This window comes from Paroedura picta, chromosome 9 (assembly GCF_049243985.1).
Source record: "Paroedura picta isolate Pp20150507F chromosome 9, Ppicta_v3.0, whole genome shotgun sequence".
Lineage (NCBI taxonomy): Eukaryota > Metazoa > Chordata > Lepidosauria > Squamata > Gekkonidae > Paroedura > Paroedura picta.
Window position 1 is genome coordinate 54,052,306 of NC_135377.1, and position 22,957 is coordinate 54,075,262.

The 22,957-nt window shown below is 41.4% G+C and overlaps 1 protein-coding gene across 3 annotated transcripts in view; it reads right to left on the minus strand.

Moving 5' to 3' along the window:
* Positions 1-1,768: 1,768 nt before the first annotated feature.
* The window catches only part of LOC143844966 (protein-glutamine gamma-glutamyltransferase 5-like), a 36,290-nt gene continuing 15,101 nt past the window's right edge, over positions 1,769-22,957 (minus strand). For all 3 annotated transcript variants that reach the window (XM_077352858.1, XM_077352859.1, XM_077352860.1), the window contains 12 exons: positions 20,877-21,056; positions 19,481-19,723; positions 18,687-18,805; positions 16,220-16,348; positions 14,995-15,172; positions 12,793-12,925; positions 11,207-11,310; positions 9,721-9,963; positions 9,289-9,615; positions 7,686-7,846; positions 6,745-6,878; positions 1,769-4,846 (listed from right to left, as the gene is read on the minus strand). In XM_077352858.1, coding sequence (XP_077208973.1) covers positions 4,669-4,846; positions 6,745-6,878; positions 7,686-7,846; positions 9,289-9,615; positions 9,721-9,963; positions 11,207-11,310; positions 12,793-12,925; positions 14,995-15,172; positions 16,220-16,348; positions 18,687-18,805; positions 19,481-19,723; positions 20,877-21,056 — 2,129 coding nt within the window. In that variant the 3' untranslated portion in view covers positions 1,769-4,668. The remainder of the gene's footprint in view (positions 4,847-6,744; positions 6,879-7,685; positions 7,847-9,288; positions 9,616-9,720; positions 9,964-11,206; positions 11,311-12,792; positions 12,926-14,994; positions 15,173-16,219; positions 16,349-18,686; positions 18,806-19,480; positions 19,724-20,876; positions 21,057-22,957) is intronic.

The following is a 22,957-nucleotide window of genomic DNA, read 5'->3' on the forward strand; positions in this document are numbered from 1 at the left end:
ACTGTTAAAGCTGTTCTGACCGAGCAGTGCTATCAGGGCTCTCTCAGCCTCACCCACATCACAGGGTATCTGTTGTGGGGAGAGGAAAGGGAAGGTGACTGTAAGCCGCTTTGAGCCTCCTTCAGGTAGAGAAAAGTGGCATATAAGAACCAACTCTTCTTCTTTTTTCCCCCTTAGGCCCAGAGGCGGCATGAGGGCTTCCCGGCCCAACTCCTGGCCCAACAGATGCAGAGGTTGCAGAGGTTCTTTTGTCTCCTGTTTCATCTGCACAACAACCCTGTGCAGTAGGCCTCAAATCTGCAGAGAGTCACACAAAAGAAATACACATACGCACTCCTAACCACTACACCAAACTGGCCAACCAGTGAGGCCAGCCAGAGCAGTATTTTAAATGAGAAGGGGCTTTTCTGTCAGTCAACTGGTTGGCAGAAGGGGAAAGCTTCCCCCCTCCAAAGAAAAGAACACCCATGACCACAAACCTCTCTGTGTTGCTCATCTGTAACTACTATTCCACAATTCCCAAAGGCCAGTCCTCTCCCACACTCAACAAACATTCCAAACCACATTCATGTGGTTTTTCACATTCATGTCTCCACACCCACACCCTCATTTGTCACCACGCCACCACAACTTCCCACACAACACACACATTCAACCCCATGCCCTTAGAGACTGGATAACTCCTCCCCACCAAGCTCTAGTGCCCATTGTATTTCTGGATACAGTGGGCTTTGACCTAGTACATATATAAATCAAAGATTAAAATGTTGCAACTATATTTGAATACACGGGCAGAAATTTTGATACCCTGCCAGAAATAACAGCAGGAACCTTAAGTGGGACACAATGTATGGACCTATAAAATAAACCCCATCTTTGAGATATGATTTGGTAACGTATTATCACTGGAAAATGTATAGTCTGTGATCCTAAGCATACTTGCTTAAAAGTAACTCTTACAAGTAGATCTTATTTTTGAGTAATCATAGTTACAACTGAGCTGCTGTGGTCTCACACAGTATAATCATAATAAATATATTTCTCTGAGTGTTGTATGTGGACTGTTAATTAGGAAAAAAATTGACATTTTAGCACAGAACACAGTTCAAAGTCACAGCTAGCCTAAAAAGAGCACTAAAAAGAACATGACTTGCAATATATGTTTTGAACCTCTATTGCCTTTTGTGCAAAGAACATTTTGGCTGAAGTAATATAAGCTGCAATAAATTTAACTGATTACAAAAGGGCAACCTAATCAGAATCTTGGCAGGGTTGAAAAAAGCGAGTTGTGCTCACTCTGATGGACATTCCTCAGATTTTCATTGTCCCCAGGTGTGCCTAGCTTCTAGTTTCTGATTTCTAAATGAGGACATCCATATATAGGTACAGTACAAGTTTTGCCTGAAAAATGGAGAGGGGGGCATTTTTCTTACCAGAAAACTTCTAATTGTAATGCAGAAAAAGTGAGTAAATTTATTATATCAGATAAGAAAGGAAAGGAAATTATTCATGGGCCTATTATATCTGGTGCACCACAGAGAGGAATATGATGTATAAGAAACCAATACAAAATTGTGGAGATGATATACTATGAGGTAAATAGACATAAAAGGGCAATCATGAACCAGTAATAAAGCTGCTGGCTGAAAATACTTTTACTTATTCTCCCTGACCTGAGCAGTGGGAAACCATGGACGACTTACTGTTTTCTCTGAAAGAACTAGATATTTATATTGTTTTAATTATCTGTTTTATTAACACTTGTACAATAGAGCAGGCATTAAGGATGCACAAATGCCTGTACAGAGCAGGAAGTAATCATTTGAAAGCAAAAGTGGCACCCTGAAATCCCCAAAGCTTTTTTTCTCTCTCAGCACCTCTAAGCAACTTTGCTAACCAAGCCATATATGTCTTATCTTGCAATCAACTCATATTCTTCCTCGCCATATCAGGAACATGTGAGTTGAGCTATTTTTCATTTGACTAAGGACCACAGTAAACAAGAAGCCATCCCCATGTTTGCACTGGGACTGATTCTGCGTGTGGAATTTGCCCCTGGACAGCCTCTCATTGCTGGCAGGTTTTAGTGCTGCTTCCACATGACATTGGCAGCAACCTGAGGCTGTACAACTGGCGCGAGTTTTGGCTGGATTTGCCTCGCGATCAGAGAAATGACCAAAACTGGATTTGCCACTTTTTGTAATGCTACACATTGTGGAACAACCAGTGATCAAACCTGTGTGGAGGGAGAAATGCATGACAAGCTCTGCAGTGTTTTGCCCACCCTGGCACACACCCTTCCCTCTTCATTTCCTGTGGTAGATTTTTTTTTAATGGCACAGTCTACTTTGCTGCAGGACCACAAAGCACCATTCCTTAAGTTAAAATAAAATGTTCTGTTAATTGTCCTCCACGGTTTTGTGATTGAGCAACCAACTCATTCCTGTTTGTGTTTTCTGGTGTTTGTGTTTTAACAGGGAAAGAGGGAGGGTATGTGATGAAGCAGCCCTCTCCCAATCAGCTGGGTGTCCATGTTCTTTGTTTTTAAGCATTACTGTTCATACACAATCACTCATCGGGGTCCATGTCCAGCCTCTCACAAATCTACCCAAACCTAGAGACCATAACACCAAGAATCCCAAAAAGATGAGGTAATGCTTTATTTTTGTGGCATTTCTCCATAGCAATGCAGAATTGTTAATTTTGTAAAAAATGCTTTTGTGTTGTGGTGTTACCACCTAGAATGTTGAAGTGTTCTTTCTTTAAAAAATATTAATCTTGGGGCTCAAGGGGGGGGGGACGACGATGACGGATGTTTGATTCCCCAAAATGATTGTTGTGCTGGGATTGGTGGCTTCCAGTGATTGACAAGCCAAGGAGCAGGGGGGAAAGTTCATGTTGTTTTCCCTTGCTGCCTCATTGGGAGGCAAAAAGCTGCAATGAGGTGGAGGGAAAACATGGGAGGGGTCTCCTGTCAGGAAGCTTGCAAATGCATGATTTACAACTGTGCGTTTGCAAGCAGGAGGCAGTGCAAGTTTAATGCCTCCCTGTGGAATCAGTCCCAGAATGCACCTCCATTTTGTAGTGACAGCAAAGCCATTTACAGCCACCAAAGAGGCCTAATCCTGGCCAGAGAGGGGCTCCTGTCCCCATCCCCAAGCTGTTTTATGATCTGAAACAGTAGGGGGCACATGAGCATTTGAGTTGGAAAAACAACGTGAGAGGATAAGAGTATAGCTCCTCCATGCAAGATGATTGTCCTGATAGAATAAGGCTCCCATTGTGTTCTTAAACAGCTTTCTCTGGTACTATAAAATGGAGGTGGATCCCTGAGGCAAACCTAGGGATGGTGGTCTTGTTTCTTAAACAAAGTACAGTATAATTCCCTACTCAACCATAAATCTTAATGAGTACCTTGAGTCTCTACATTTCTCACACCAATCTACCTCACAAAGTTGTAAGAATACCATTGTGGCAGCTGAAGAATAAGAATGTGACTGGTAGATGCTCCTGAATCTCTACCCTTCCAGACTAAACTGTGCTTGAGCTGTCCAAACACCAGAGAAATGAATTAAACATGATCATTCATTCATTATTTGATGTTCCTGTTCATTTCCATTATCCAGGTGACAGAAATAAATGGGGTTTTTCATTTCTTTTTCATTAGTTTCAGTGCAAGTGTACTGTCTTACTATTTGCCCACCACTACCACTATACAGCACCTTTATTTTCTCCTTGTGATATACTATGGTTTATGTGGGTCACTCTGCAGATAAGTGTTATTGGGTGGGATCATGTTTTAAGGCTGTTGCAAACTTTAATTAAGTGGCAGTTTGATGTTCTTCAATTCAGGTAGTAATTCTAAAATATCAGCGTATTCAGCGCTAGAAGTGTCAAAACTACAATTGAAAGAAAATCAGAAGGTGGTCACAGAACTCCATGCTAATTTTCTCTGTGTCTCTTGTCTTTTCCTCTCATTCTTGTCCATAGAGCCTAAAATATTGTGAACTGGATCAAAATAAATGGTTCTACTAACATTCTTTCAATATAAGTAAAACATGACTTTTATGCAAAGTCCCTTACTTCTCTGGAAGTTTCCTTATGTCCCTTTGTTACTAGAATTGATCATTTGGATCCAACCCTACATTTTATATAACATTCACTAATACCATCAGGAGGACATTGTAGAATTAATGAGAACTTTGTCAGTCGTTCCTGAGCCTGAGGTCAAGAACAAGCTGGATCCAGGCTCTAAAATATTAAAGGTGGATCTGCCACCTTAGTAAGATACAGCTAAGGAGCATGCACACCATTTCAGATTCAATTACATTCTTAAATGAAATTAAAAATATTCAAACATTTCAACAGGTGAAAACAAAATTCTTTTTGAAGAGGCGTCTACCTATAAATATTACTCTCAATGTTTTTGCTCAGTGTTCTCAAATCATAATCTAGGATAGTCATTTCCATTTTTTGTTCTTTAAACACTTAGCTAATATCCCTGACGGTGGATGGCATAAAGGAAGCAAATCAATGGGTAGTTTCATTGGATGTGAAGAGTTCACTAATGCAAGTTCTTTAAGAATCTATACCTGAACAAAATTGACTGTTGTGCAAACACATTGCCAAGTAAAATGTCTCTCCTGGAATGTCTTCTGTTTTCATTGCTTATGCACCTCCTTCTCCAGAGGTTGTTGGTGGACTGCCCATGTCTATGATGGCATATCCTTTGCAGTTACAAAACTTGTCACAGCTGATGCTGGCCATAAACTGGTGTCTGCCATAATTATGGGGAGTAAACTCCACACAAGTTTGTGCCATGTGATTAGCAGACAGCGTTCCCAATCTGCAGAAAAGATAAAGGCAAAAATATATGTGAATGTTAACCAGCGAGAGTTAACAGGGACAGCCCCAGCCAGGTAGAGATGAGAATGCCATGACAGACACACCAGCCCACCTGAGAGCTGCAGGGACAGGGTGGATGGTGAAGATGGTTGGCTGAGGACCTCTTCCAGTCTGGGTGGAGCTGGGGCAAATGTTACCCGACTTACATGTGTCCTGTGACAAGTATATTAAGCCTTACAGGGAATTAGCTGGGGGGGGGGGGATAACTATCTAAGGACCAATTTTGCCTGTGTTTACAAGGGTAATTATGCCCTTAAGAACTCAAGGCAGAAACATTGGTAAATTATATAAATAATAAGCATAGTCTTTATTAGAAAGGAAATAATAAAAGCATAAATATATCTAACATAACAAGCAGTCATATAGAGAAGAATACAGTGGGAAAAGAGGGTCCAGTATAATTACCTTTCCTGTAAAGATGATAGGCAAAAGAAAGCAGGCTGCACGGGGACTGTGCAGGGTGATTTAGCCCAACTCACCAGAGAGAGAAGGAGGAAAGGCAGGCGGCCAACTCAGAACAGGTGGGACAAGGTCACCCAGTGCCTAATATCCAGGAGGAGAAGGCTCAGCCTAGGATGCAGAGTAGCAGGCCTTGACCACAAAGCCAACAGGTAACACGTAGAGAAATAGGATATGACAACTGGGGGAATTTGTCAACTAAGATGGAGGAAGAACGGTGTCAGTGACGGCCAGGAAGTAGGGATAAAAGGAAGGGGAAAGAGAGCTAGACAGGGTTGGACACTGGAGGTGAGAAGAGTGGTAAGAAGAAGAGAGAGAACTGAACAGAGTTCAGAACTGAACTTTAGAGCTAGAGACCGCAAGCAGTCTGGGAAAGGGGCAAAACCAAACAACAAAGGGTGTTGGATCCCTTGAAAGACGTGAAAGTCTCCAAACTATTATGTGCCACACGGAAGATCTAGGTATCCAACTGTAGACCAGGATCCAGTAGTACCCGTGAGCTTCAAGCCAGTTCAGGGCGAGGGCAACCCCTCCAAGACAGGCTGATTTCTTAGTCGTAAAGCACCACCTCAGTCATGTATGGAACTTGCTTGAGCCTCCTTCCTTATCTTTTCCACTTTTTCAACCACCAGTCATACTTGTCACTCTTATTCCATCTGTCTCTCTTTCTCTTACTCACTCCACCCTTCTTGTCCTTCCACCTTTTATCCCTCTTTTGGTCTCCAGCGCCTCCCCTTCCTTCTCATCAGGGGAGGTTACTTCAACTGCATCCTCTTCACCCGTGCCTTTCTTCTGGTCGCTCATGTGCCTCAGCTTCCAGCAATGGCAGCCACTTTCATCTGTGGACTATTGGTAGCCCCAACCAAAGCTCATCTGCATCATCCTCACCCCATCCTCACTGCTGCTTGGGGACATCCCTAGGAAGCCTCACTGTCATGAGACCCCCCAGGACCACTCAGTGAAAACTGCCCTGGGGCCATGGGTTTTCAGTGAGCTAGCTGGCAGCTAGCCCCATCCCCTTCTCCTTCTGCTCATTCACCTCCTGCTGTGGCTTCGGTGGCATTGTGGGATGTGGTGTGACTGCCCCACAACATTGCAGTCCATGAGTTCAGTGGGTACCTGCTCTCCTCCCCATGCCCTGGACCCCAGGGGCCTTCATTGGAAGCTGCTGGTTGAGGTCCAACTACTGGACTAGGGACCCAGGAGTAGCGCCAGAACTGGGTGGTCTGGCAAAGTGTCAATACCATTAAGGAAATTGCTTGCATAATTCTTTTTTTTTAAATCTGAATGAAATTTCATACCTGATATAGTAGAGACAGGGGGGGAAAGGCATGTGTCACCTTAACGTATGTATAAAACATTATTTCTAGTTTAACTTACTTAGTAGCTGTTGGTTCACCAATTAATCTGTAGCCTTCCAGATGCAGCATACAGTTCTTCAGGTCCTCTTTGAGTGGATTAGAGAAAATGACTTCTGCAGAGCATGGTGCATTCATCCGGGGATGGTCTAAAATCTAATACAACATGAAGAAGCACTTATTTTTACATGGTTCCCAAATCCTAAATTATAAACTTGGGTTTGGATCCCTTAAAATGGTCCATTGATGAAAGGCCAGTGTTTTTCTAAGACCTAACTAGTACCTAGTACCAAAGTAAAGCACTTTTCATAAGAAAACCACTATAGATAAAGAGAAGCACAAACAAAAGCAAAATCTCAGCTCCAGGTGTTATTGACATTCCACCAAGGGTACTCAATCATTCCCTGCCTTCCTTTTCTCCCAGTACCTCACTATGACCTCTGAAGAGGTATTGCTGGAGGATACCGGGTGATCACATACAAGAACCCATGGGGTGAGGAAAGAAATTGGGTGAGATTACATTTCTTCTGTTATTAATATTCAAACTATACTCATTCACTTAGCATGGTGACATTTACTAAAATGAAATAATACACCTTTAGAACTCTTTTATGGTACTGTTAAACCTGAAATAGCTTCTTCAGGCCTAACTGAAGGACAAAGGGCCAAACTACATGTTATAATGGCAGGTCAGGATTGTATCTCCTTCCATATAGTGTACCCTTAAAAGTATAGTAAAAGTGGGGTGGAGAAGTACTTTCAACTGGGAAATATATTATGGATTGACAGCCTGCTCTTATTTGTATTGCCCCCCCTGCAGCTTGGGCCCTCTCACAGTGTTTTTAAAGGCTGAAGCACTCATGGGGATACAGTTTGTATTTAACTTAATTAGCCTTTGGTTTTGACTTCTGTGAACCTGGGCTGCTGATGCAGACGCTCTACAAATTCTTTGAGGATCTTTACCTTTATTTTAACAGGCAAGCTGTCCACTAAGACGTCCCTCTCCACCATCATGACTTCTCCTTTATGCTCTGGCATCGAGACAGCTACCACCCTCATAATATTATGATCACAAAGGTGAGGCCCATAGTCATCATATGGGATGGTTATCAGGATTGTTTTTACTGTAAGACAATGATCTTGAGTGAGAAATAAATATATCGGCATCATCACATTAACAGACAATGATTTAAATAGAACTTTTAAATGTTTGGTGGAGTTAATCATTACTTGTGGAACCGTATGTAAGCAGTCAAGGAGGCTCTTGTGGCACAGAGTGGTAAGCAGCAAAAATGCTGTCTGAAGCTGTCTGTCCATGAGGTTGGGAGTTTGATCCCAGCAGCCGGGCTCAAGGTTGACTCAGCCTTCCATCCTTCTGAGGTTGGTAAAATGAGTACCCAGCTTGCTGGGGGGTAAAATGGTAATGACTGGGGAAGGCACTAGCAAAACCACCCTGTATTGAGTCTGCCATGAAAACGCTGGAGGGCGTCACCCCAAGGGTCAGACATGACCCGGTGCTTGCACAGGGGATACCTTTACCTTTACCTTTATGTAAGCAATCACAGTGTAGGTGCTGCTAAACCATCTAGAGGAATCAGTTTTCAGAAATCCGCACATGGAACACCGAGAATGCCATCTTTTAGGCATCACATTTCTCACCATATGCAATCTGTTCAAATTTGCTTTAAAATAATTTTCACAAATCAGTGAAACTTCCTCTCAATTCATTGTACTATATTTGCCGGTATATAAGACAACCTCCCAACATTTCCACTCAAAATATAGAGCTTGTTACATTACATTACAGTACTATCGGCCACTATGGGCAGCTATGTCTATACCAACTGAAGTGCACCTGGCGTATAGGATGACCCCCCCCCCCACTTGGAAGCATGTTTTTCAGGGGGGGAAAGTAGTCTAATACACCAGCAAATAATGTATTTAGAATTAAGGCACTGGAAAATAAATATTGGGAGGAATCCAACCAAGCACAAATAGAATGAGTTCACAGAACACATCTCTATCATGAGAGCGTCCCTGTAGTTCCCCCTCACCTGAAAAAGACACTCCTGAGTATCCTGAACACAATGCAGTTCAGCAACTTGATTCTGAGGAGAAAATGACAGAAATCATCTCTTCCCCACTTGCCTGAGGTCCCCAATGAAAACTGCAAAGCTTTCACAAGACTCAGGAAGAACATTTTCTGTCTATTCCCCCTTCTTGCTGTAGCCCCCCCCCCCCTTGAGGAACAACTTATGCTTGAGGCTGCAGAAGAGAAGAGATCAATTTCATGAATTATTTCATTAACAGTTTGTGGACCCAATCCACCTTAATTACAATAAAGCCATTGTTTTGGAAACCAATAGCTATTAGAATTTTTTCACACGTGATACTAAAGCACCTACCATTAACTAGAGATTTGGCAAGGAGGCTTTCTTCAGCTCATAAAACAAACAGCAGAAAACTGGTTCAGAATCACAGTGTCAAATTATTTAAAATCTATAAACCATTTCTTCTCCGGCATACACCTGAGCTTCTACATTGAAATGATCCCAACGTGTCTTACCTTCCTTTGGGCCAAGTGTGATATGAATATTGTCTTTCCAGACCTGGTCCAGTAAACATCCATTGTACGTCATTGTCTGAGCACAAAGGTTAAATTTCCTGTCTTTGGCTTCATTACACAAGTTTTTAAGCACCCAGTGCATTTGAACATCTTGACCATACACAGGACAATTAGCCATCTTAAACTTCATCGCAATCCCAATGTCCTTCAGACTTTTGTTTCTTTGAGACACTAAATCTTTGTCTATTTCAGAATTGGGAGCATTTAGATATCGAGAATTAATTTTTCGATAGGCTTTATAAAGAGCTTTTTTCTCTTGCAGAGAGCCTGGAAGTAGGGGGAGGAAATAAAACTTTATGAAAAAAAAATACTTATTTTACTTTACCAACCATTTAAACTTCTATTATTCAAGTAAAATTAATTCATTATTACCTGATTCATATTTGTAAGCATTAGAGATGTCCTCACGTAGATCACTCCCAGCACTCTTGGTGCTGATACATTGTCCACAAGGCCAGGTTTCACAGTGAAGTTTTATCTTCTTACCTCTGCCTTGAGAAACCCAGGCAGTAATCCTTGCATTTAACAATCCAAATACATGAGGTCCATCAGAATCAGTATCCACATCACCATCTCGAATGCTTTTGACCCAAATTGGACCACTGCACACTGACCCTAAAGTTTAAAAAAAAGACTATTTATCAACATCCTGTACAATAGCCACGACATTAAGGATTCAAATTTATCTTAACAACATGGGATGCCTTACATGAATTGGGAGTGTCATCCCACTTAACCCACCTCATCAGTTCATTATACACCAACCAGGAGGCCACAGCCTAAACAATATATGGAAACACTGATTGATTTAACGACAACCAAGGAGTGAGATAAGGGTGTATCTTATCACCCTTTCTTTTTAACCTTTATGGTGAGGTAATTATGTGGAAGCTTAATCTGGAAGAATCTATGATCGGAGTCAAATATGAGGTTGTAACATCAATAATCTCCGCTATGCAGATGATACAACACTCTCTAGCTAGTTTTTTTTGCTTACAATGTATTTGAAGACATTTTAATCATCGGTCTTTATGTTTTTTGCAATGTCTTTCTCATAGTCCATTTTTACCTCTCTGATCACTGATGTATTTTATTTGCCAAAGCCTGTGCTCCCTTTTATTTACCTCACTAGCCTTTCACCACTTAAAGAAATCCTTCTTTCCTTTTACTGCTTCCATTACGTTGTTTGTTACTCATGCAGCCTATTCATAACTTGCTTATACATTTTATCTGAGCTTCCAGTATTGTAGTTATAAATAGTCTCCAAGCTTCCTGAAGGGATTTGACCTCCTTATCTTTCCTTTCAGTTTATTCTTCAGAACCCCACTCATTTCAGAGAACTTTCTAAAGTTATCTGTGGTTGTGGTAGGTTTTTTTTTTTTAGAATCATAGAGTTGTAAGAGGTCATAAAGGCCATCTAATCCAACCCCCTGCTCAATGCAGAATCAGTCTAAAGTATCCAGTTAGGACCAAAGCTGCTACATGAATGCAATCCAATACACTGAAAATGATGTGAAACATCAGGGATCATATGCTGACATGCAGCAAATATGTGGATGTGATCCCTACCATTAATGAACAATAACAATTGGGATAAGCACTAGAAGAGGATCTATGAAGACTCACAGTGAGGGCAACCTTGAGTTTCATTAAAGGCTATCCATGACTTTTAGATGTATTTCCTTATCCACACAGAAGTCAAACCTTGGCTATTATACTGATTAATTCAAAGACCATGATAAATCCTAACCTATATCTGTACATTGGGCACTTCCATAGAGCATTTATTACTTCCCCATTACTAATCACACATAGTTCCTTGTCTCATATGACTATCAGGGGTAGAAGATTCATGTACCTTTACTAGTCTCTATAGGTGTTGGGTCCAAGTATTGCCAGTCACCCCCAGACTGATTGATGTCTTTTTGGGCAATCCAGGATTCATTCCAGCAATGGTATCTCCTGTAAGACATAAAAAGTATAGGTCCTTCATAAGGCTGTGATCACACACAAACTGCATTTTCTAGAATCCAAACTAAGAAGAAGAAGAAGAGTTGGGTTTTACATTCTGCTTTTCATTACCAGGAGTAACAAAGCAGCTTACGGTCACTTTCCCTTTCCTCTCTCCACAACAGATATACTGTGAGGTAGGTGAGGCTGAGAGAGCCCTGATATTACTGCTCTGTCAGAACAGGAGTCACCTATTTTATACGAACTTGTACAAGAATATTCTGGAGATCCCTGGCAAATTCATGAGAGGTTTGTGATAGACAACTTTGTCCAGAATTCATAAAAAAAAACTCCCTGTCATTTTCATGTGGGTGGTAGTGCAATAATTTTCCTTACCTCTCTGCCCACTAGCATGCTTGTCCTGCTTCTAATACCAGGATCAATGAAAAGATGTAATGATTGGTTAAGGTAGACCTACATACAATTGAGGCTGAGACTGCACAGTTGATTTTTGAATGCAAACAAAATTAACGAAGATGAAATGAACCTCTGCACATTGGGTTATATGTTGCTCTTCACATATGGTGAGTCCTCTTTGAGGGGGGGAGCAGGTATACATGGTGGCTGAGAAAGTGAGACATGGTCACACCCTTGGTCTTCTGGTCACACAGGAAAGTGGATCAGGAATGGTATTCTATGATCTGAATGTCATATATAGAATGCCAATACAAAATTTAGATCATCCTTTGTGACAAAAATAATGATGGAATTCTAAGTCAGTATTAGGACTCCAGCTGCCTCACAACAATGTAGGAAAAAATCAAAATATACTATCTTTGTTGCCCCATTATAAAGGTGTTAATGAAACAGCAGAGAAATAAACACGCATATTTTTGTTTTAAACTGGGATGTGAAGAGTTTGTATTTCAAGACCTCCTAGCAAATCCCAACTTCCCTCATCATGCTGTGCACCGCAATCCAGGGAGCAAACAGGGGCAAGCCTGTGAGGAGGGAGAAATGTGCAACAGCCTTTGTAGCATTCTGCCTGCCCTTCTACCACCACCCTCAGGGAGAAGGAAGTTTGAGTCCCAAAACAACCGCTGTGATGGGATTGGTGGCTTGCGGTGATTGACAAGCCAAGGAACAGGGCTGGACAAGTTTGTGTGGTTCTCCCTTGCTGCCTTGTCAGGAGGCAGAAAGTCGCAACAAGGTGGCAGGAAAACACAAGAGGGGTCTCCCACCAGAAAGCTTGCCAATGCACACCTTCCAACAACACATTTACAAGCAGGAGGTGGTGCCAGTTTTATGCCTCCATGTGGAATTGGTCAAGATGTTACTTTCTCTCCCTCTTCCTCTCACTGCTCTTACAAGCAGGGGCAAGGACCAGGGATGACCAATGAGAGCTTTCCTGCTAGAAATGGTATCTCCAGTTGGACTGTTCTGATTGATTTCTTAAATAAAAGGCAACAAAATTGTTTCCTTTTTTGCACTTACCAGATATGTTCTTTGCCATTTAAGGATTTTCCTGTAAAGTCAAAAACTTCCTGGATGATGAGAGGGTCAACAGCATTCAAAGGGCAATAAAAGCCAGTAACAACTCGGCTTGGGATTCCCAAACATCGCAAAACTATAACAAAATTAATGACATCTTTAGAATATTTGACATTGGAGATTTTATGTGTTGGATTCAAAGTACTTCAAGCCACATGAGAGTTTTCTGCCTCTACAGTAGCCTACTGGCTTCCTCCCTGCTCTGTTCCCAGTGACCAAGGACAAATATCATAGGAAGGTGGGGTCTGCAGGAGAAGAGGGAAATCTGGAAAACCAACCTCCACCAAGAGAACTAACTACCAGCCTACTGGTACTTATGCCAATGGAAAGTAAGCTAAGCAAATGGCTTTTTGATATATTCAAATAAACATTTATAATATTAGGGCAGAAAATATCAGAATAAATGAGCCACTGTAGCTTTACTAATGTGGGTTTTTTTGTAAATAAATGTTTATATCAAACATTTCTGTAAGGCCTGCTCTCCTTTTCTATTGTGCTAAATAACATTTGATATATCAGAAATGTAATTTTCACATTATACCAGTGATCCACCCATCTTTATACTGCATTATACATTTTCACTCTCTATAGCCTTTCCCCCACCTCCTCTTAATCAGACAATTTCAGAGAAAGTTTTCAAATGCAGTCTGCAAACATTGAACAGGTGATAAAGCTTCTCAGATGTGCTGTTTTTTTAAAAAAGGAACTCATTTCATATAATCAGGGGGATGTGAAATTGGAAAACTTAAATCCAGTGATTGGGAATAAATTATGTAAATTTTCATTCATCTGCTTAATTCACATTTCATTTGGGTGGCATATTTTTCCTCCCTCTGTTTAGAAGCAGTTTTATATTTTGTCAAAAGCTGAAAAGGGAAGCTTAAGAGGTTTCTCTTGTACAGAAAATGCAAGAATTCATTTGGCTTCTAGACAATTTGAACATTATTCTTCAGTTAGCCTGATATATGTTGGTGACCTAATGGGCTTTTGATTTTGATAATTTCTGACAGAGTCAGCCCAAGAGATTGTGATGCAGGATGAAAATAATACAATTAAAACTCTGTTCAGTCCTGATAGTAATAGATAGCTGATAACGTGCCATTCTTCAAGAGTTCCCCCATGTCGGCCACCTGAAGAAGCAATTTTCTTCATAGCAGGAACTGGGAGATCCCAGTTTTCTGCTTCAAAGACTAGCTTCACAACTGCCCTTATCATGTCAACATCCAATATGGTATTCCATACATCTTCTTTTTATCTTTTTATTATCTTAAATCAAGATTATGCTTCCTTTTTAGCTATGCTTTTGGATTACACCCTTTGGGTTAGATCCAACATGTCTCTGATAGATAAGGAAGACAATGTTTGCTGATTCCCTCTTCCGCTGAAGACTCCACATTGCTTTTGACATTGTTTCTGCAGTTGTGGGCAAGCGGTGGGAAAGTGCGGGTATGAATCTACTGGTTGTCCTGGGCTCCCGGGATGTTCGCCTGGCCTCTATCTGGGCCAGGACCTTTTTGGTCCTGGCCCCAACCTGGTGGAATGATCTCCCAAAAGAGCTGAGGGCCCTGCCGGAACTACCAGCTTTCAGCAGGGCCTGCAAGACGGAGCTCTTCCGCTAGGCATATGGTTGAGGCCAGGGCAGAGACCAGGTTCCATCTCTAGACTCCCTAGGATCCATCAGTTCAGCTCCCTCTCTCCTGGTATCGACGGTACGGCCTCTGACTGAGCAAGGTGGGGTTGGAGTAGTTAGAATGCCATCATTGTTGTTACTGCAAATGGATATGGGAATTGTGGGGGGTTTTATTGTGATTTTAATGTTTTACTGTGAACTGCCGTGGGACCTTCCAGGGAACGGCAGCACACAAGCCCCAAAATAAATAAATAAATACATACATACATACATACATACATACATACATTCCATTCATTTAGTGCTTTGAATCCAATTCTTCCTTTTTGCTTTTGGTTCTTTACTCATTCTTATTTTTGGTTCTTGTAAAAAGCGGTTGATTAAGCAGCATATTCCCCCCGCAAACAAATGGTGTCTGCTATTTCATATTCTTACTTGATTTGAAATTACAGAGTATCATCATGCATAGTCCCCCCCAATCTTGCAATGTTGTGAATTTGAGACTGTTTCTATACCTGTACACATTACAGCAGCAAGAGTCCCGCAGTGTCCGTGTTTAACAGGTTTGCATTTGTTGTGATACCACTGCCGAAGAATAGGGATACTTCCATTCCATATTGAAGGGTTGACTCCCTGCACACAATTATTGTTGGGTGGAAGTTTTAGGATACTCTTCTTCTTATGACAACAGATCTGGAAACAGAAAGAGACTGATACACCATTGCTATACCCTTGTGAAATGTTGCATATTTCACTTCCTGCGTGTTTACAAATGATTGCACTGATGCAAAAGGATGCATGTGACCAGTATATACCCGAACGAACAAATCTGCACTATGGTGATAAGTATTATATGCATGTAAATGTTAACCGTGTATATTAACATTGCAAACCTAAGGAGTATTAAGCCCTTTTAAGCCAGTTGTCTTCAGTGGGCTTATCTTAGAGTATAACTCCTTAGTATTGCATTCAATCTTTTAAATTATGTTCATTCACTATTGGCAAGGTTATGAACAGACTCTGTTCTGAATCTTGGATGAAAGTGTGGATGCAGTGAGATGCAAGTCAGTGAGTTGCTGGGTATGTAATGTGGACAAAGCTTTAGACCCTTTGTAAGCTGTTAATTTCTTCAAGAATGGGGACACATTCTCCTATATGTCATAAATCTGGGAGTAAGAATAGTTGGTTTTTATACCTTAGTTTTAAGTACCTTAAGGTGTCTCAAAGAGGCTTACAATAGCCTTCCCTGTCTCTCTCCCCCACAATAGATATCCTGTGAGGTAGGTGGGTCTGAGAGAGCTCTGCCAGGACTGCTCTGGGAGAACAGCTGCTCAGGACTGTGACTAGCCCAAGGTCACCCAGCTGGCTGCATGTGGAGGAGCAGGAAATCAAACCAGGCTCACCACTTTAGAAGCCATCGCTCTTAACCTCTATACCAAGTAAGTATTTCTTGGGAAAACAGTATAATGTGTAAGAATTTCCTCCAGTTATTTTGGGGGGAAAAAACAGTTACAGGAGGGAATATGATTTCAATTGAAACCACTATAAATGTCACCTTTTTACACAAGGGACCAAAAACACCTACTATAGAATATCTGGTTAAAAACATTAACAAAACAAGCTTAAATCAAATTCTTATGCACATCCCTAAAAACACCAGATTTAAATATACAGTTGAGTCCACCTTTTGCTAAGAACAGCAAAACCTGTCAGTAGTTTTTAAATATAATTAGATTTTACCATATTGTTCAACACTCTGCAAATGTATGCAGGGTCATTACGACAGGAACAGTCCATGCCAGGATCACGTAGGAAGTTTGTACTTGAGTCCAGGATTTTCAGACAGATCTCCAGAATGTCATCCTGGAACTAAACACACAAAACAATAAGCACTCACACTAAGTTTCTGAACAGCAGAATAGAAATCCCACAATAAATATCAAATGTGAAAACAACACCATGAATAAATTTATCTTCAACAGAACAGAATGGACAAGAAAGTTTGAGGAAGTATCTGAAACAATAAATATGAACTTGGTAGCACCTTAAAGACTAGCTAAATTTTATTTCAGGATATGCTTTCATGAGACAGACCCCACTTCATTGGAAGCATGGAGTGTGTGACCTTGCAGGTGCTTATTATCTGTAAAAAGATGACAGCAAAGAAAATAGGGAGTGGGGATTTCCAGAGGTACAGTCCTCCCCCGATTTGCCAGTGACACAATGGGACAGTGAGAGGCCAGATGCAGTAGCAACAGCACCACAAGTGACAATCACACCAGCACAGCTCAAGCCTGAGACATCACTTAGCAATGGGGAAGGGCCCAACCATAGCCTGACTCAACAGCATCGGCTAAGGAGATACTACAAAATACAGGACAGACTGAGTGGTTGGTCCTTCCCCAGCCAGCAAGGACAGAGGTGGGACAAACAGGAATACAGCCCAGCAGGCCACCTGACCTATTGATCTCCAAGACAAGCCTTAGGTCAGGACAAGCAGGGATAGAGCAGGCTGGGAGGGTGACTGTAAAGACAGCCTGGGCAGGCTGGTAAGGAGGAGAGTGCTCTGACCCAGGAGTGAAGTGGTCAGTGGTCAAATTGAGCAAGGAAGAACAAGTTGGAGCAAGCCTTGAGGCCTTGCAGGTCCTTTCATCACTATGCATCATCCAATAAGGGAGAGGTGCACGAGGAGCCTCACAAGTTTTGATACCAAGTATTTCAGAAGGAGTCTCTAAATCAAGAATTCCCAGCCAGGGGCGTGTGGATCCCTGGGGGTCTGCAGGAGCTCTGAAGTGGTGTGGTATCTGGGGGTTCCAGGCTACCGTCTCAGCTCCTGCTCTTCTTTACGACTTATATGAGGCAGGAAGAGGGAGCAAAAGGGTAGTGATATCAGGCATGGCAGGAGGCATCGCTAGTTCACTTCCAAGGCCCCTCAAACTCTGAAAAACTATTTCAGGGGCTCCTCCTTGGTCAAAAAGTTCAAAAAGGGTACTGTAAATATAAGCAGAAATTTCTGCTTTTGACAATGGTTTAGAATCTGTGAATACTGACAGAATGCACTCTGCCCTACAATCTGTCTTGTAGAAGCATGCCTTTGCAGACAGATCGGGAATGGCTTCTGCAGCCTTTCATACGATGCCCTGAACTTCTAGAAGGATCAGTTTAGGTGCCATGAAGTGCAATTCTCCTCTGCTAAGGAAAAAAAAACAGCCCTTTCACTGATGTTCACTATACATGAAAATAAGTTGAACTTTGAGGTTGTGACTTGTAACACAATTACATAGGAAAATATTCTCTTGACTTCAATGGGACTTTATTGTGAGTAAAGATTAATAGGATCAGATTGGTGAGTATGCATTATAAGAAGCAACCCAAATGTTAGATCTTGGAATCATTGAGACAAATATAGGAAAAGATAAATGTTCGCTTTCTCTGTTCTTGAACCCTAGGATAGGGCCAGCAGTGCTTCTTCCATGTTTATGTGTTTGTATGGTTACAGTCATAAATAACATCTTTTCTTACAGCAGCAGGAGACAAAAGAGAGGAACAGAGATCCAATCCTGCTGCATCTTCAAAGTTCAGGGACATTTTCTACAATGCCTGCTTTTGTAGAACAAAATATGTGTCTATACTGGTTGCAAAAGACTATAATTCTTTACAAACGATGCAACATTGTTGCTAATGTTAGAGACTCCCAACCATTGTATACTTAAAGCCAGTTTGGTGTAGTGGTTAGGAGTGCGGACTTCTAATCTGGCATGCCAGGTTCGATTCTGCGCTCCCCCACATGCAACCAGCTGGGTGACCTTGGGCTCGCCACGGCACTGATAAAATTGTTCTGACCGAACAGTGATATCAGCACTCTCTCAGCCTCACCCACCCCACAGGGTGTGTGTTCTGGGGAGAGGAATGGGAAGGTGACTGTAAGCCACTTTGAGCCTCCTTCGGGTAGGGAAAAGCGGCATATAAGAACCAACTCTTCTTCTTCTTCTTTTAAATAAACAAACCTATTTCCAATACAAAATATATGTGTTGAAAAATATAGAAAATACTAAAACAAAATGTTTTGTTTTATGCTATTTAGTAATAATCACATTAGGTATTTCTTTTTTCCACGGACAGTTTGTATCAAGAGTACAGTGAATAGTAAACTATAACAGACTAAGGTAATCTGTAATAGACACAAGTCCTAAACGATTGCATTCACCTGTCCAAAATGCCAAGCATGAGATGTTATGTGTTTGGGAAGTCCTTGAAATACAATCCCATGTTCATTTAGTATATACTCCTCTCTGTAGGCTTCATTGTCTAGATATACAGGGTCATCTGAAAATGTAATAAACATATATTTGTTTCACTTTGGAAATCAAAGATGCACCAACACACATGGAAGTATGTAGCAATTAGGATATATAGGCTGATTACAAATTCCAAAGCAAAGAAAAATATCTGAGGGTTAATTCCTGTATATATATTTAGCATTCAGCTTTTAAAACATCAACTGTTGCCTTGCATGTGTGAAGTATCTGTCACAGATCAGGGACCATAGGCAATTTTCATGTAACATATGTTTCCTGAAATGTAACATTTCTCTTCAGAAGTTCAGCTGTGAATCAGAAAAATAGATGCATGCATTCAACTTTAAAGGTAACATGATCCCTTTAAAAATCAAATGCCTTTTGCAAACCACTGCAGCAGCACATGTGAACTCTGAAGGCAGATGACTTGCAGTCCCTTTAAATGCCTTCTCCAAGTTTTCACTCCAATGACATTTAAAGGGACTGAGAGCCCATTCAATGCACTTTAACTGCAGCTATCTGGCTGCCCTGAAAAATCCCCAAAATGGCCATTTCAGATTGCCAAAAACACCAAAAATATCCAGCTGAATTAATACCCCCAAAATAAAGTATTTCATGGGGGGTCAGATTAGCCAACCCCCCCCCCCTATTGTGCAAACACTAAGCTTATAGAATCTTATAATGATTTTTAATTGATTCTTACCAGAGCACCAAGGATTGAAGAGGACATAGAATTCTCCAAGTTTTTGGGAATGTGTGTGATCACATGATATCAGGCACATGTTCAAAAGGTAGCAGCCCACACAAGCATTCACCGGAGAGAGCAGATTGACACTGAGACATTTTTTATCCAGTTGTTTGTAGCATGCACTCCAGAGATTTTGATCGGTATTCCCACCTAAAGGAAAGGTGCTCTTTGTCCCAAGAGACTCACAGGGTTTCATGCCTATACAAAAAAAAAACATTATTTTAATTACTTAGAAGTAAACATTTTTTCAGGTTTTGCATAAATCCTGTTTATAATAGGAGGTTTGAGAAAAAGAGCCCAGCAACAATTCCTAGTGTAAGAATAAGGTGACAGTTGTATATCAAGAAAACAATAGGACAATAATACAGCAGAGACTGGAGTTCTGCTGGGATTACAATTGATGACCAGACTATAAAGATAAGATCCCCAATAACTCTGCCTTCCCCAAGCTCCACCCGAAATATCCTAAACCACACATGGCAAATCTAGACAATAGAAATGACTGCTATTTTTTAAAACAAAGAAAAACATTCATTTATGGGTAAATGCAGTGGAGACTCACTGCAGCCTGCCCATTGATGAAGCGGAGGAGTTGATGCAAGGGAAACGTGCTCCTGGGGCTCCTCTGGCAGCAGAGGAGGTGGGCATGGCATGAGTCACGCCATACAAAAGGGAACATGAGGTGGGCGCACTTATAAGGCACCCTTATAAAAGGTGCCACATGTGTGAGCCCATCCTCTTTCCCCCGTAGTAGCTGAGCCAAGCAGCTTCCCACCCACCCTGTTATATATTGTTGCAGTTGAATTGTGTAACAGAAAAAATTATGTTGGCCTGTGGTGGCAGGCTTTCTTGTATGATTCCATCACAGCTTGAGGGCAGGAAGGTTCAGCATGGGATGGAGCCTGTTTTGGGGGAGTTCAGTTGGGAGCATCAAACTCTCCATAGTTCTGGGCCTCCTTATGAGGCGGATGACTGCGAGTGGGGCTGACCTGATGAGGGAAGGCAAGGAGCTCGCAGGGCCAAGTGGCTTGGGGTGGATTCAGAGGAGGTAGGCACCTCAGGTGGGTACACCTCCTATGCCTCTTTTTGGATGGGACCCAGGGTGAAGTGGACCCATGTTTCATGGTCTTCCATGAGTGTCCTCTTCTGATGCTACAATAATCACACATATAGATCACTGGCAGGAACTGAATACTACTCAGTAAATAAAATCCAGACTAACAAAAGGATACATATTAAGGGGGTGATGCAAAAAAAATAAGAAAAAAGTTAAAGGCCCTGGTTCCATTAAAATAGAACAAATGCCTCTGTTTACTCAACAGAACATGTTCACACCATATACAGGAACTACCTGTCTCCACTGTAAATGTGATCTTGTCCTTGTCATCATTCCAGTCCCGGTTTTGGAAATGCAGATATAAACCAAAGGCTTGGCCTCTTCTCACAATGAGTCTGTTAGTACCAAAAGACTGTGTGTGATGGCTCTTGCAGTTCTGAAGGCAGTTTAGATCAACATTTTTCACTTCGAGGACTGTGGGAAAGCAAAGGAATTGACAAAGTCAATGATCCTCAAAAAAGAAGAAAAAACCTCAGGGCCAAACTACATGTTAAGTGTCTTTGAAACTTCTACCATTTTCTTTAATATTAAAAAAGGAGCCATGGGGAGAAAGGTGAACATTTGAAGGGCTGTGACTATGGGGAAGCATTTTTTCTTACTCCCCCCCCCCCCCGGTACAACTTTTCTCCAATACAAACCATCCCGCAAAGCAATTTTTATGGAAAGAGCAGAAAAACACAGATCTTTAATCTTTAATCTTGCTTTCCCTGCTCCTACATATTAATGTTAATAGCCGCTCAGGGCCATTTCTGCATTATCATTTTCCTCACTTGTAAGTTCTGAATACAGTATTGTATCACTTTAAGTCTGGCAAAAACCTCCAGTGGTTTAAGTCGGTTGGGAGATATTCTGGACATAAACTGATGTAATTCAGAATTGGCCACTAGAGGGAGCAAAACACATGCAGAAGGGGGGAGGGAAGGAAACAGGAATTTACCAGAGAGAGAAATGAGAATGCAGAAAACCCCCATTAGTGACTTCTGTCAGGAAAATAGTGTAGAAGGTCATGATTGACCACCCACAGCTTTGGTTCAAAGTGCCCCTTACCAGACACTCTTTATTGTTAATCAAAATGTGTTGCGGGGGGGGGGGCAACTGCTCATGGATCTTCCATATAACAGGTGCAACATAAAGGAACTCTGAGGAACTGGTCACACAGAACAAACCATGTTTTCTTTTTCCTTGCAAGAGAGAATTTGGGGAGGATCTTTGGGATCATGAATTGTATTCCTACCCACTCCCTTCATTTGCACAAAGCTTAGAAATGAAAATGTCATATGCCACCCTATGCCGCCCATAGAGAAATGTCAGCAGAGGGGGAATTCCTTGTTTCCCTTTATGCAGCCCCAAATACTGAGATGTGGGGGACCCCAGAAACAGGACAAAGGGGAAGTCAGAGGTCTGTAGCAGGGCAGAGGAAAGCATGCCCCTCCCATCCATGGGAATGTTCTGCTCGATCCATCCCATGGCGTATTGCAAACCAGAATTCTACAATCTGGTTTAATTTTTGTTTGAATCATCTTTGTGGAGAAGAGAATAAACCACAATGTGAAGAATGGCTACAACCACAAACTACGCTTTCCTGTGAAAGCTGACTCTTTTGTTATTGAGCTGCACATCATGGGAAGAGGGACCATTTGAGCTGAACATCTCCAGGGCTCATTCCAGAAACATTTGATTGTTATGTTTAAATCATGACCTGTACCCTTGCGGAGGAACACAGCTTGCAGTTTCAGCTTATGAAATGGCCAAAGAGATTGTTTGATTGCCCTAAGTTTCTGTCCCTTTGTTCTTGTGGCTTAGTAGCATTTCTTATGCAATGCTGGCCCTTTAGTTGTTTATAGATGAGATAATGGAAAAATAAGCTATTGCTATTAAAAGATACTGATCACCAAGGAATGCATTTTACCATAGGATGTGGGGAGCTTTTCATTCTGTTTTATATTGTTTTCACAGGAAGTAGTCAGATTTTGAAACTTTCCATGAGATTTCAGTAGATTTAAAATCTAAAACATTTTTCAACCTTTGTAAGGCTCTTTAAAATCATTTTAAAAACACTGCTGAATATATATATTCAAATATATATTATGTTGCTTAAGTGTCAGAAGGGATCTAATACTACATTGGTTTCTGCTTTAAAAAATAGGAGGACCACTGCTTCCCAAGGCAGATTCCCAAAGAGTACAATATAAACTTACATCAGCATAGTATTGTCCTACTAAATGCCTATTGTCATCAGTAAAACTGCTGTGAATTCTCCAAGGAGGGGCTTATTTTTGCCTGTGTGTCTTTTCTGCACTGTCTCAGCAAGCTCT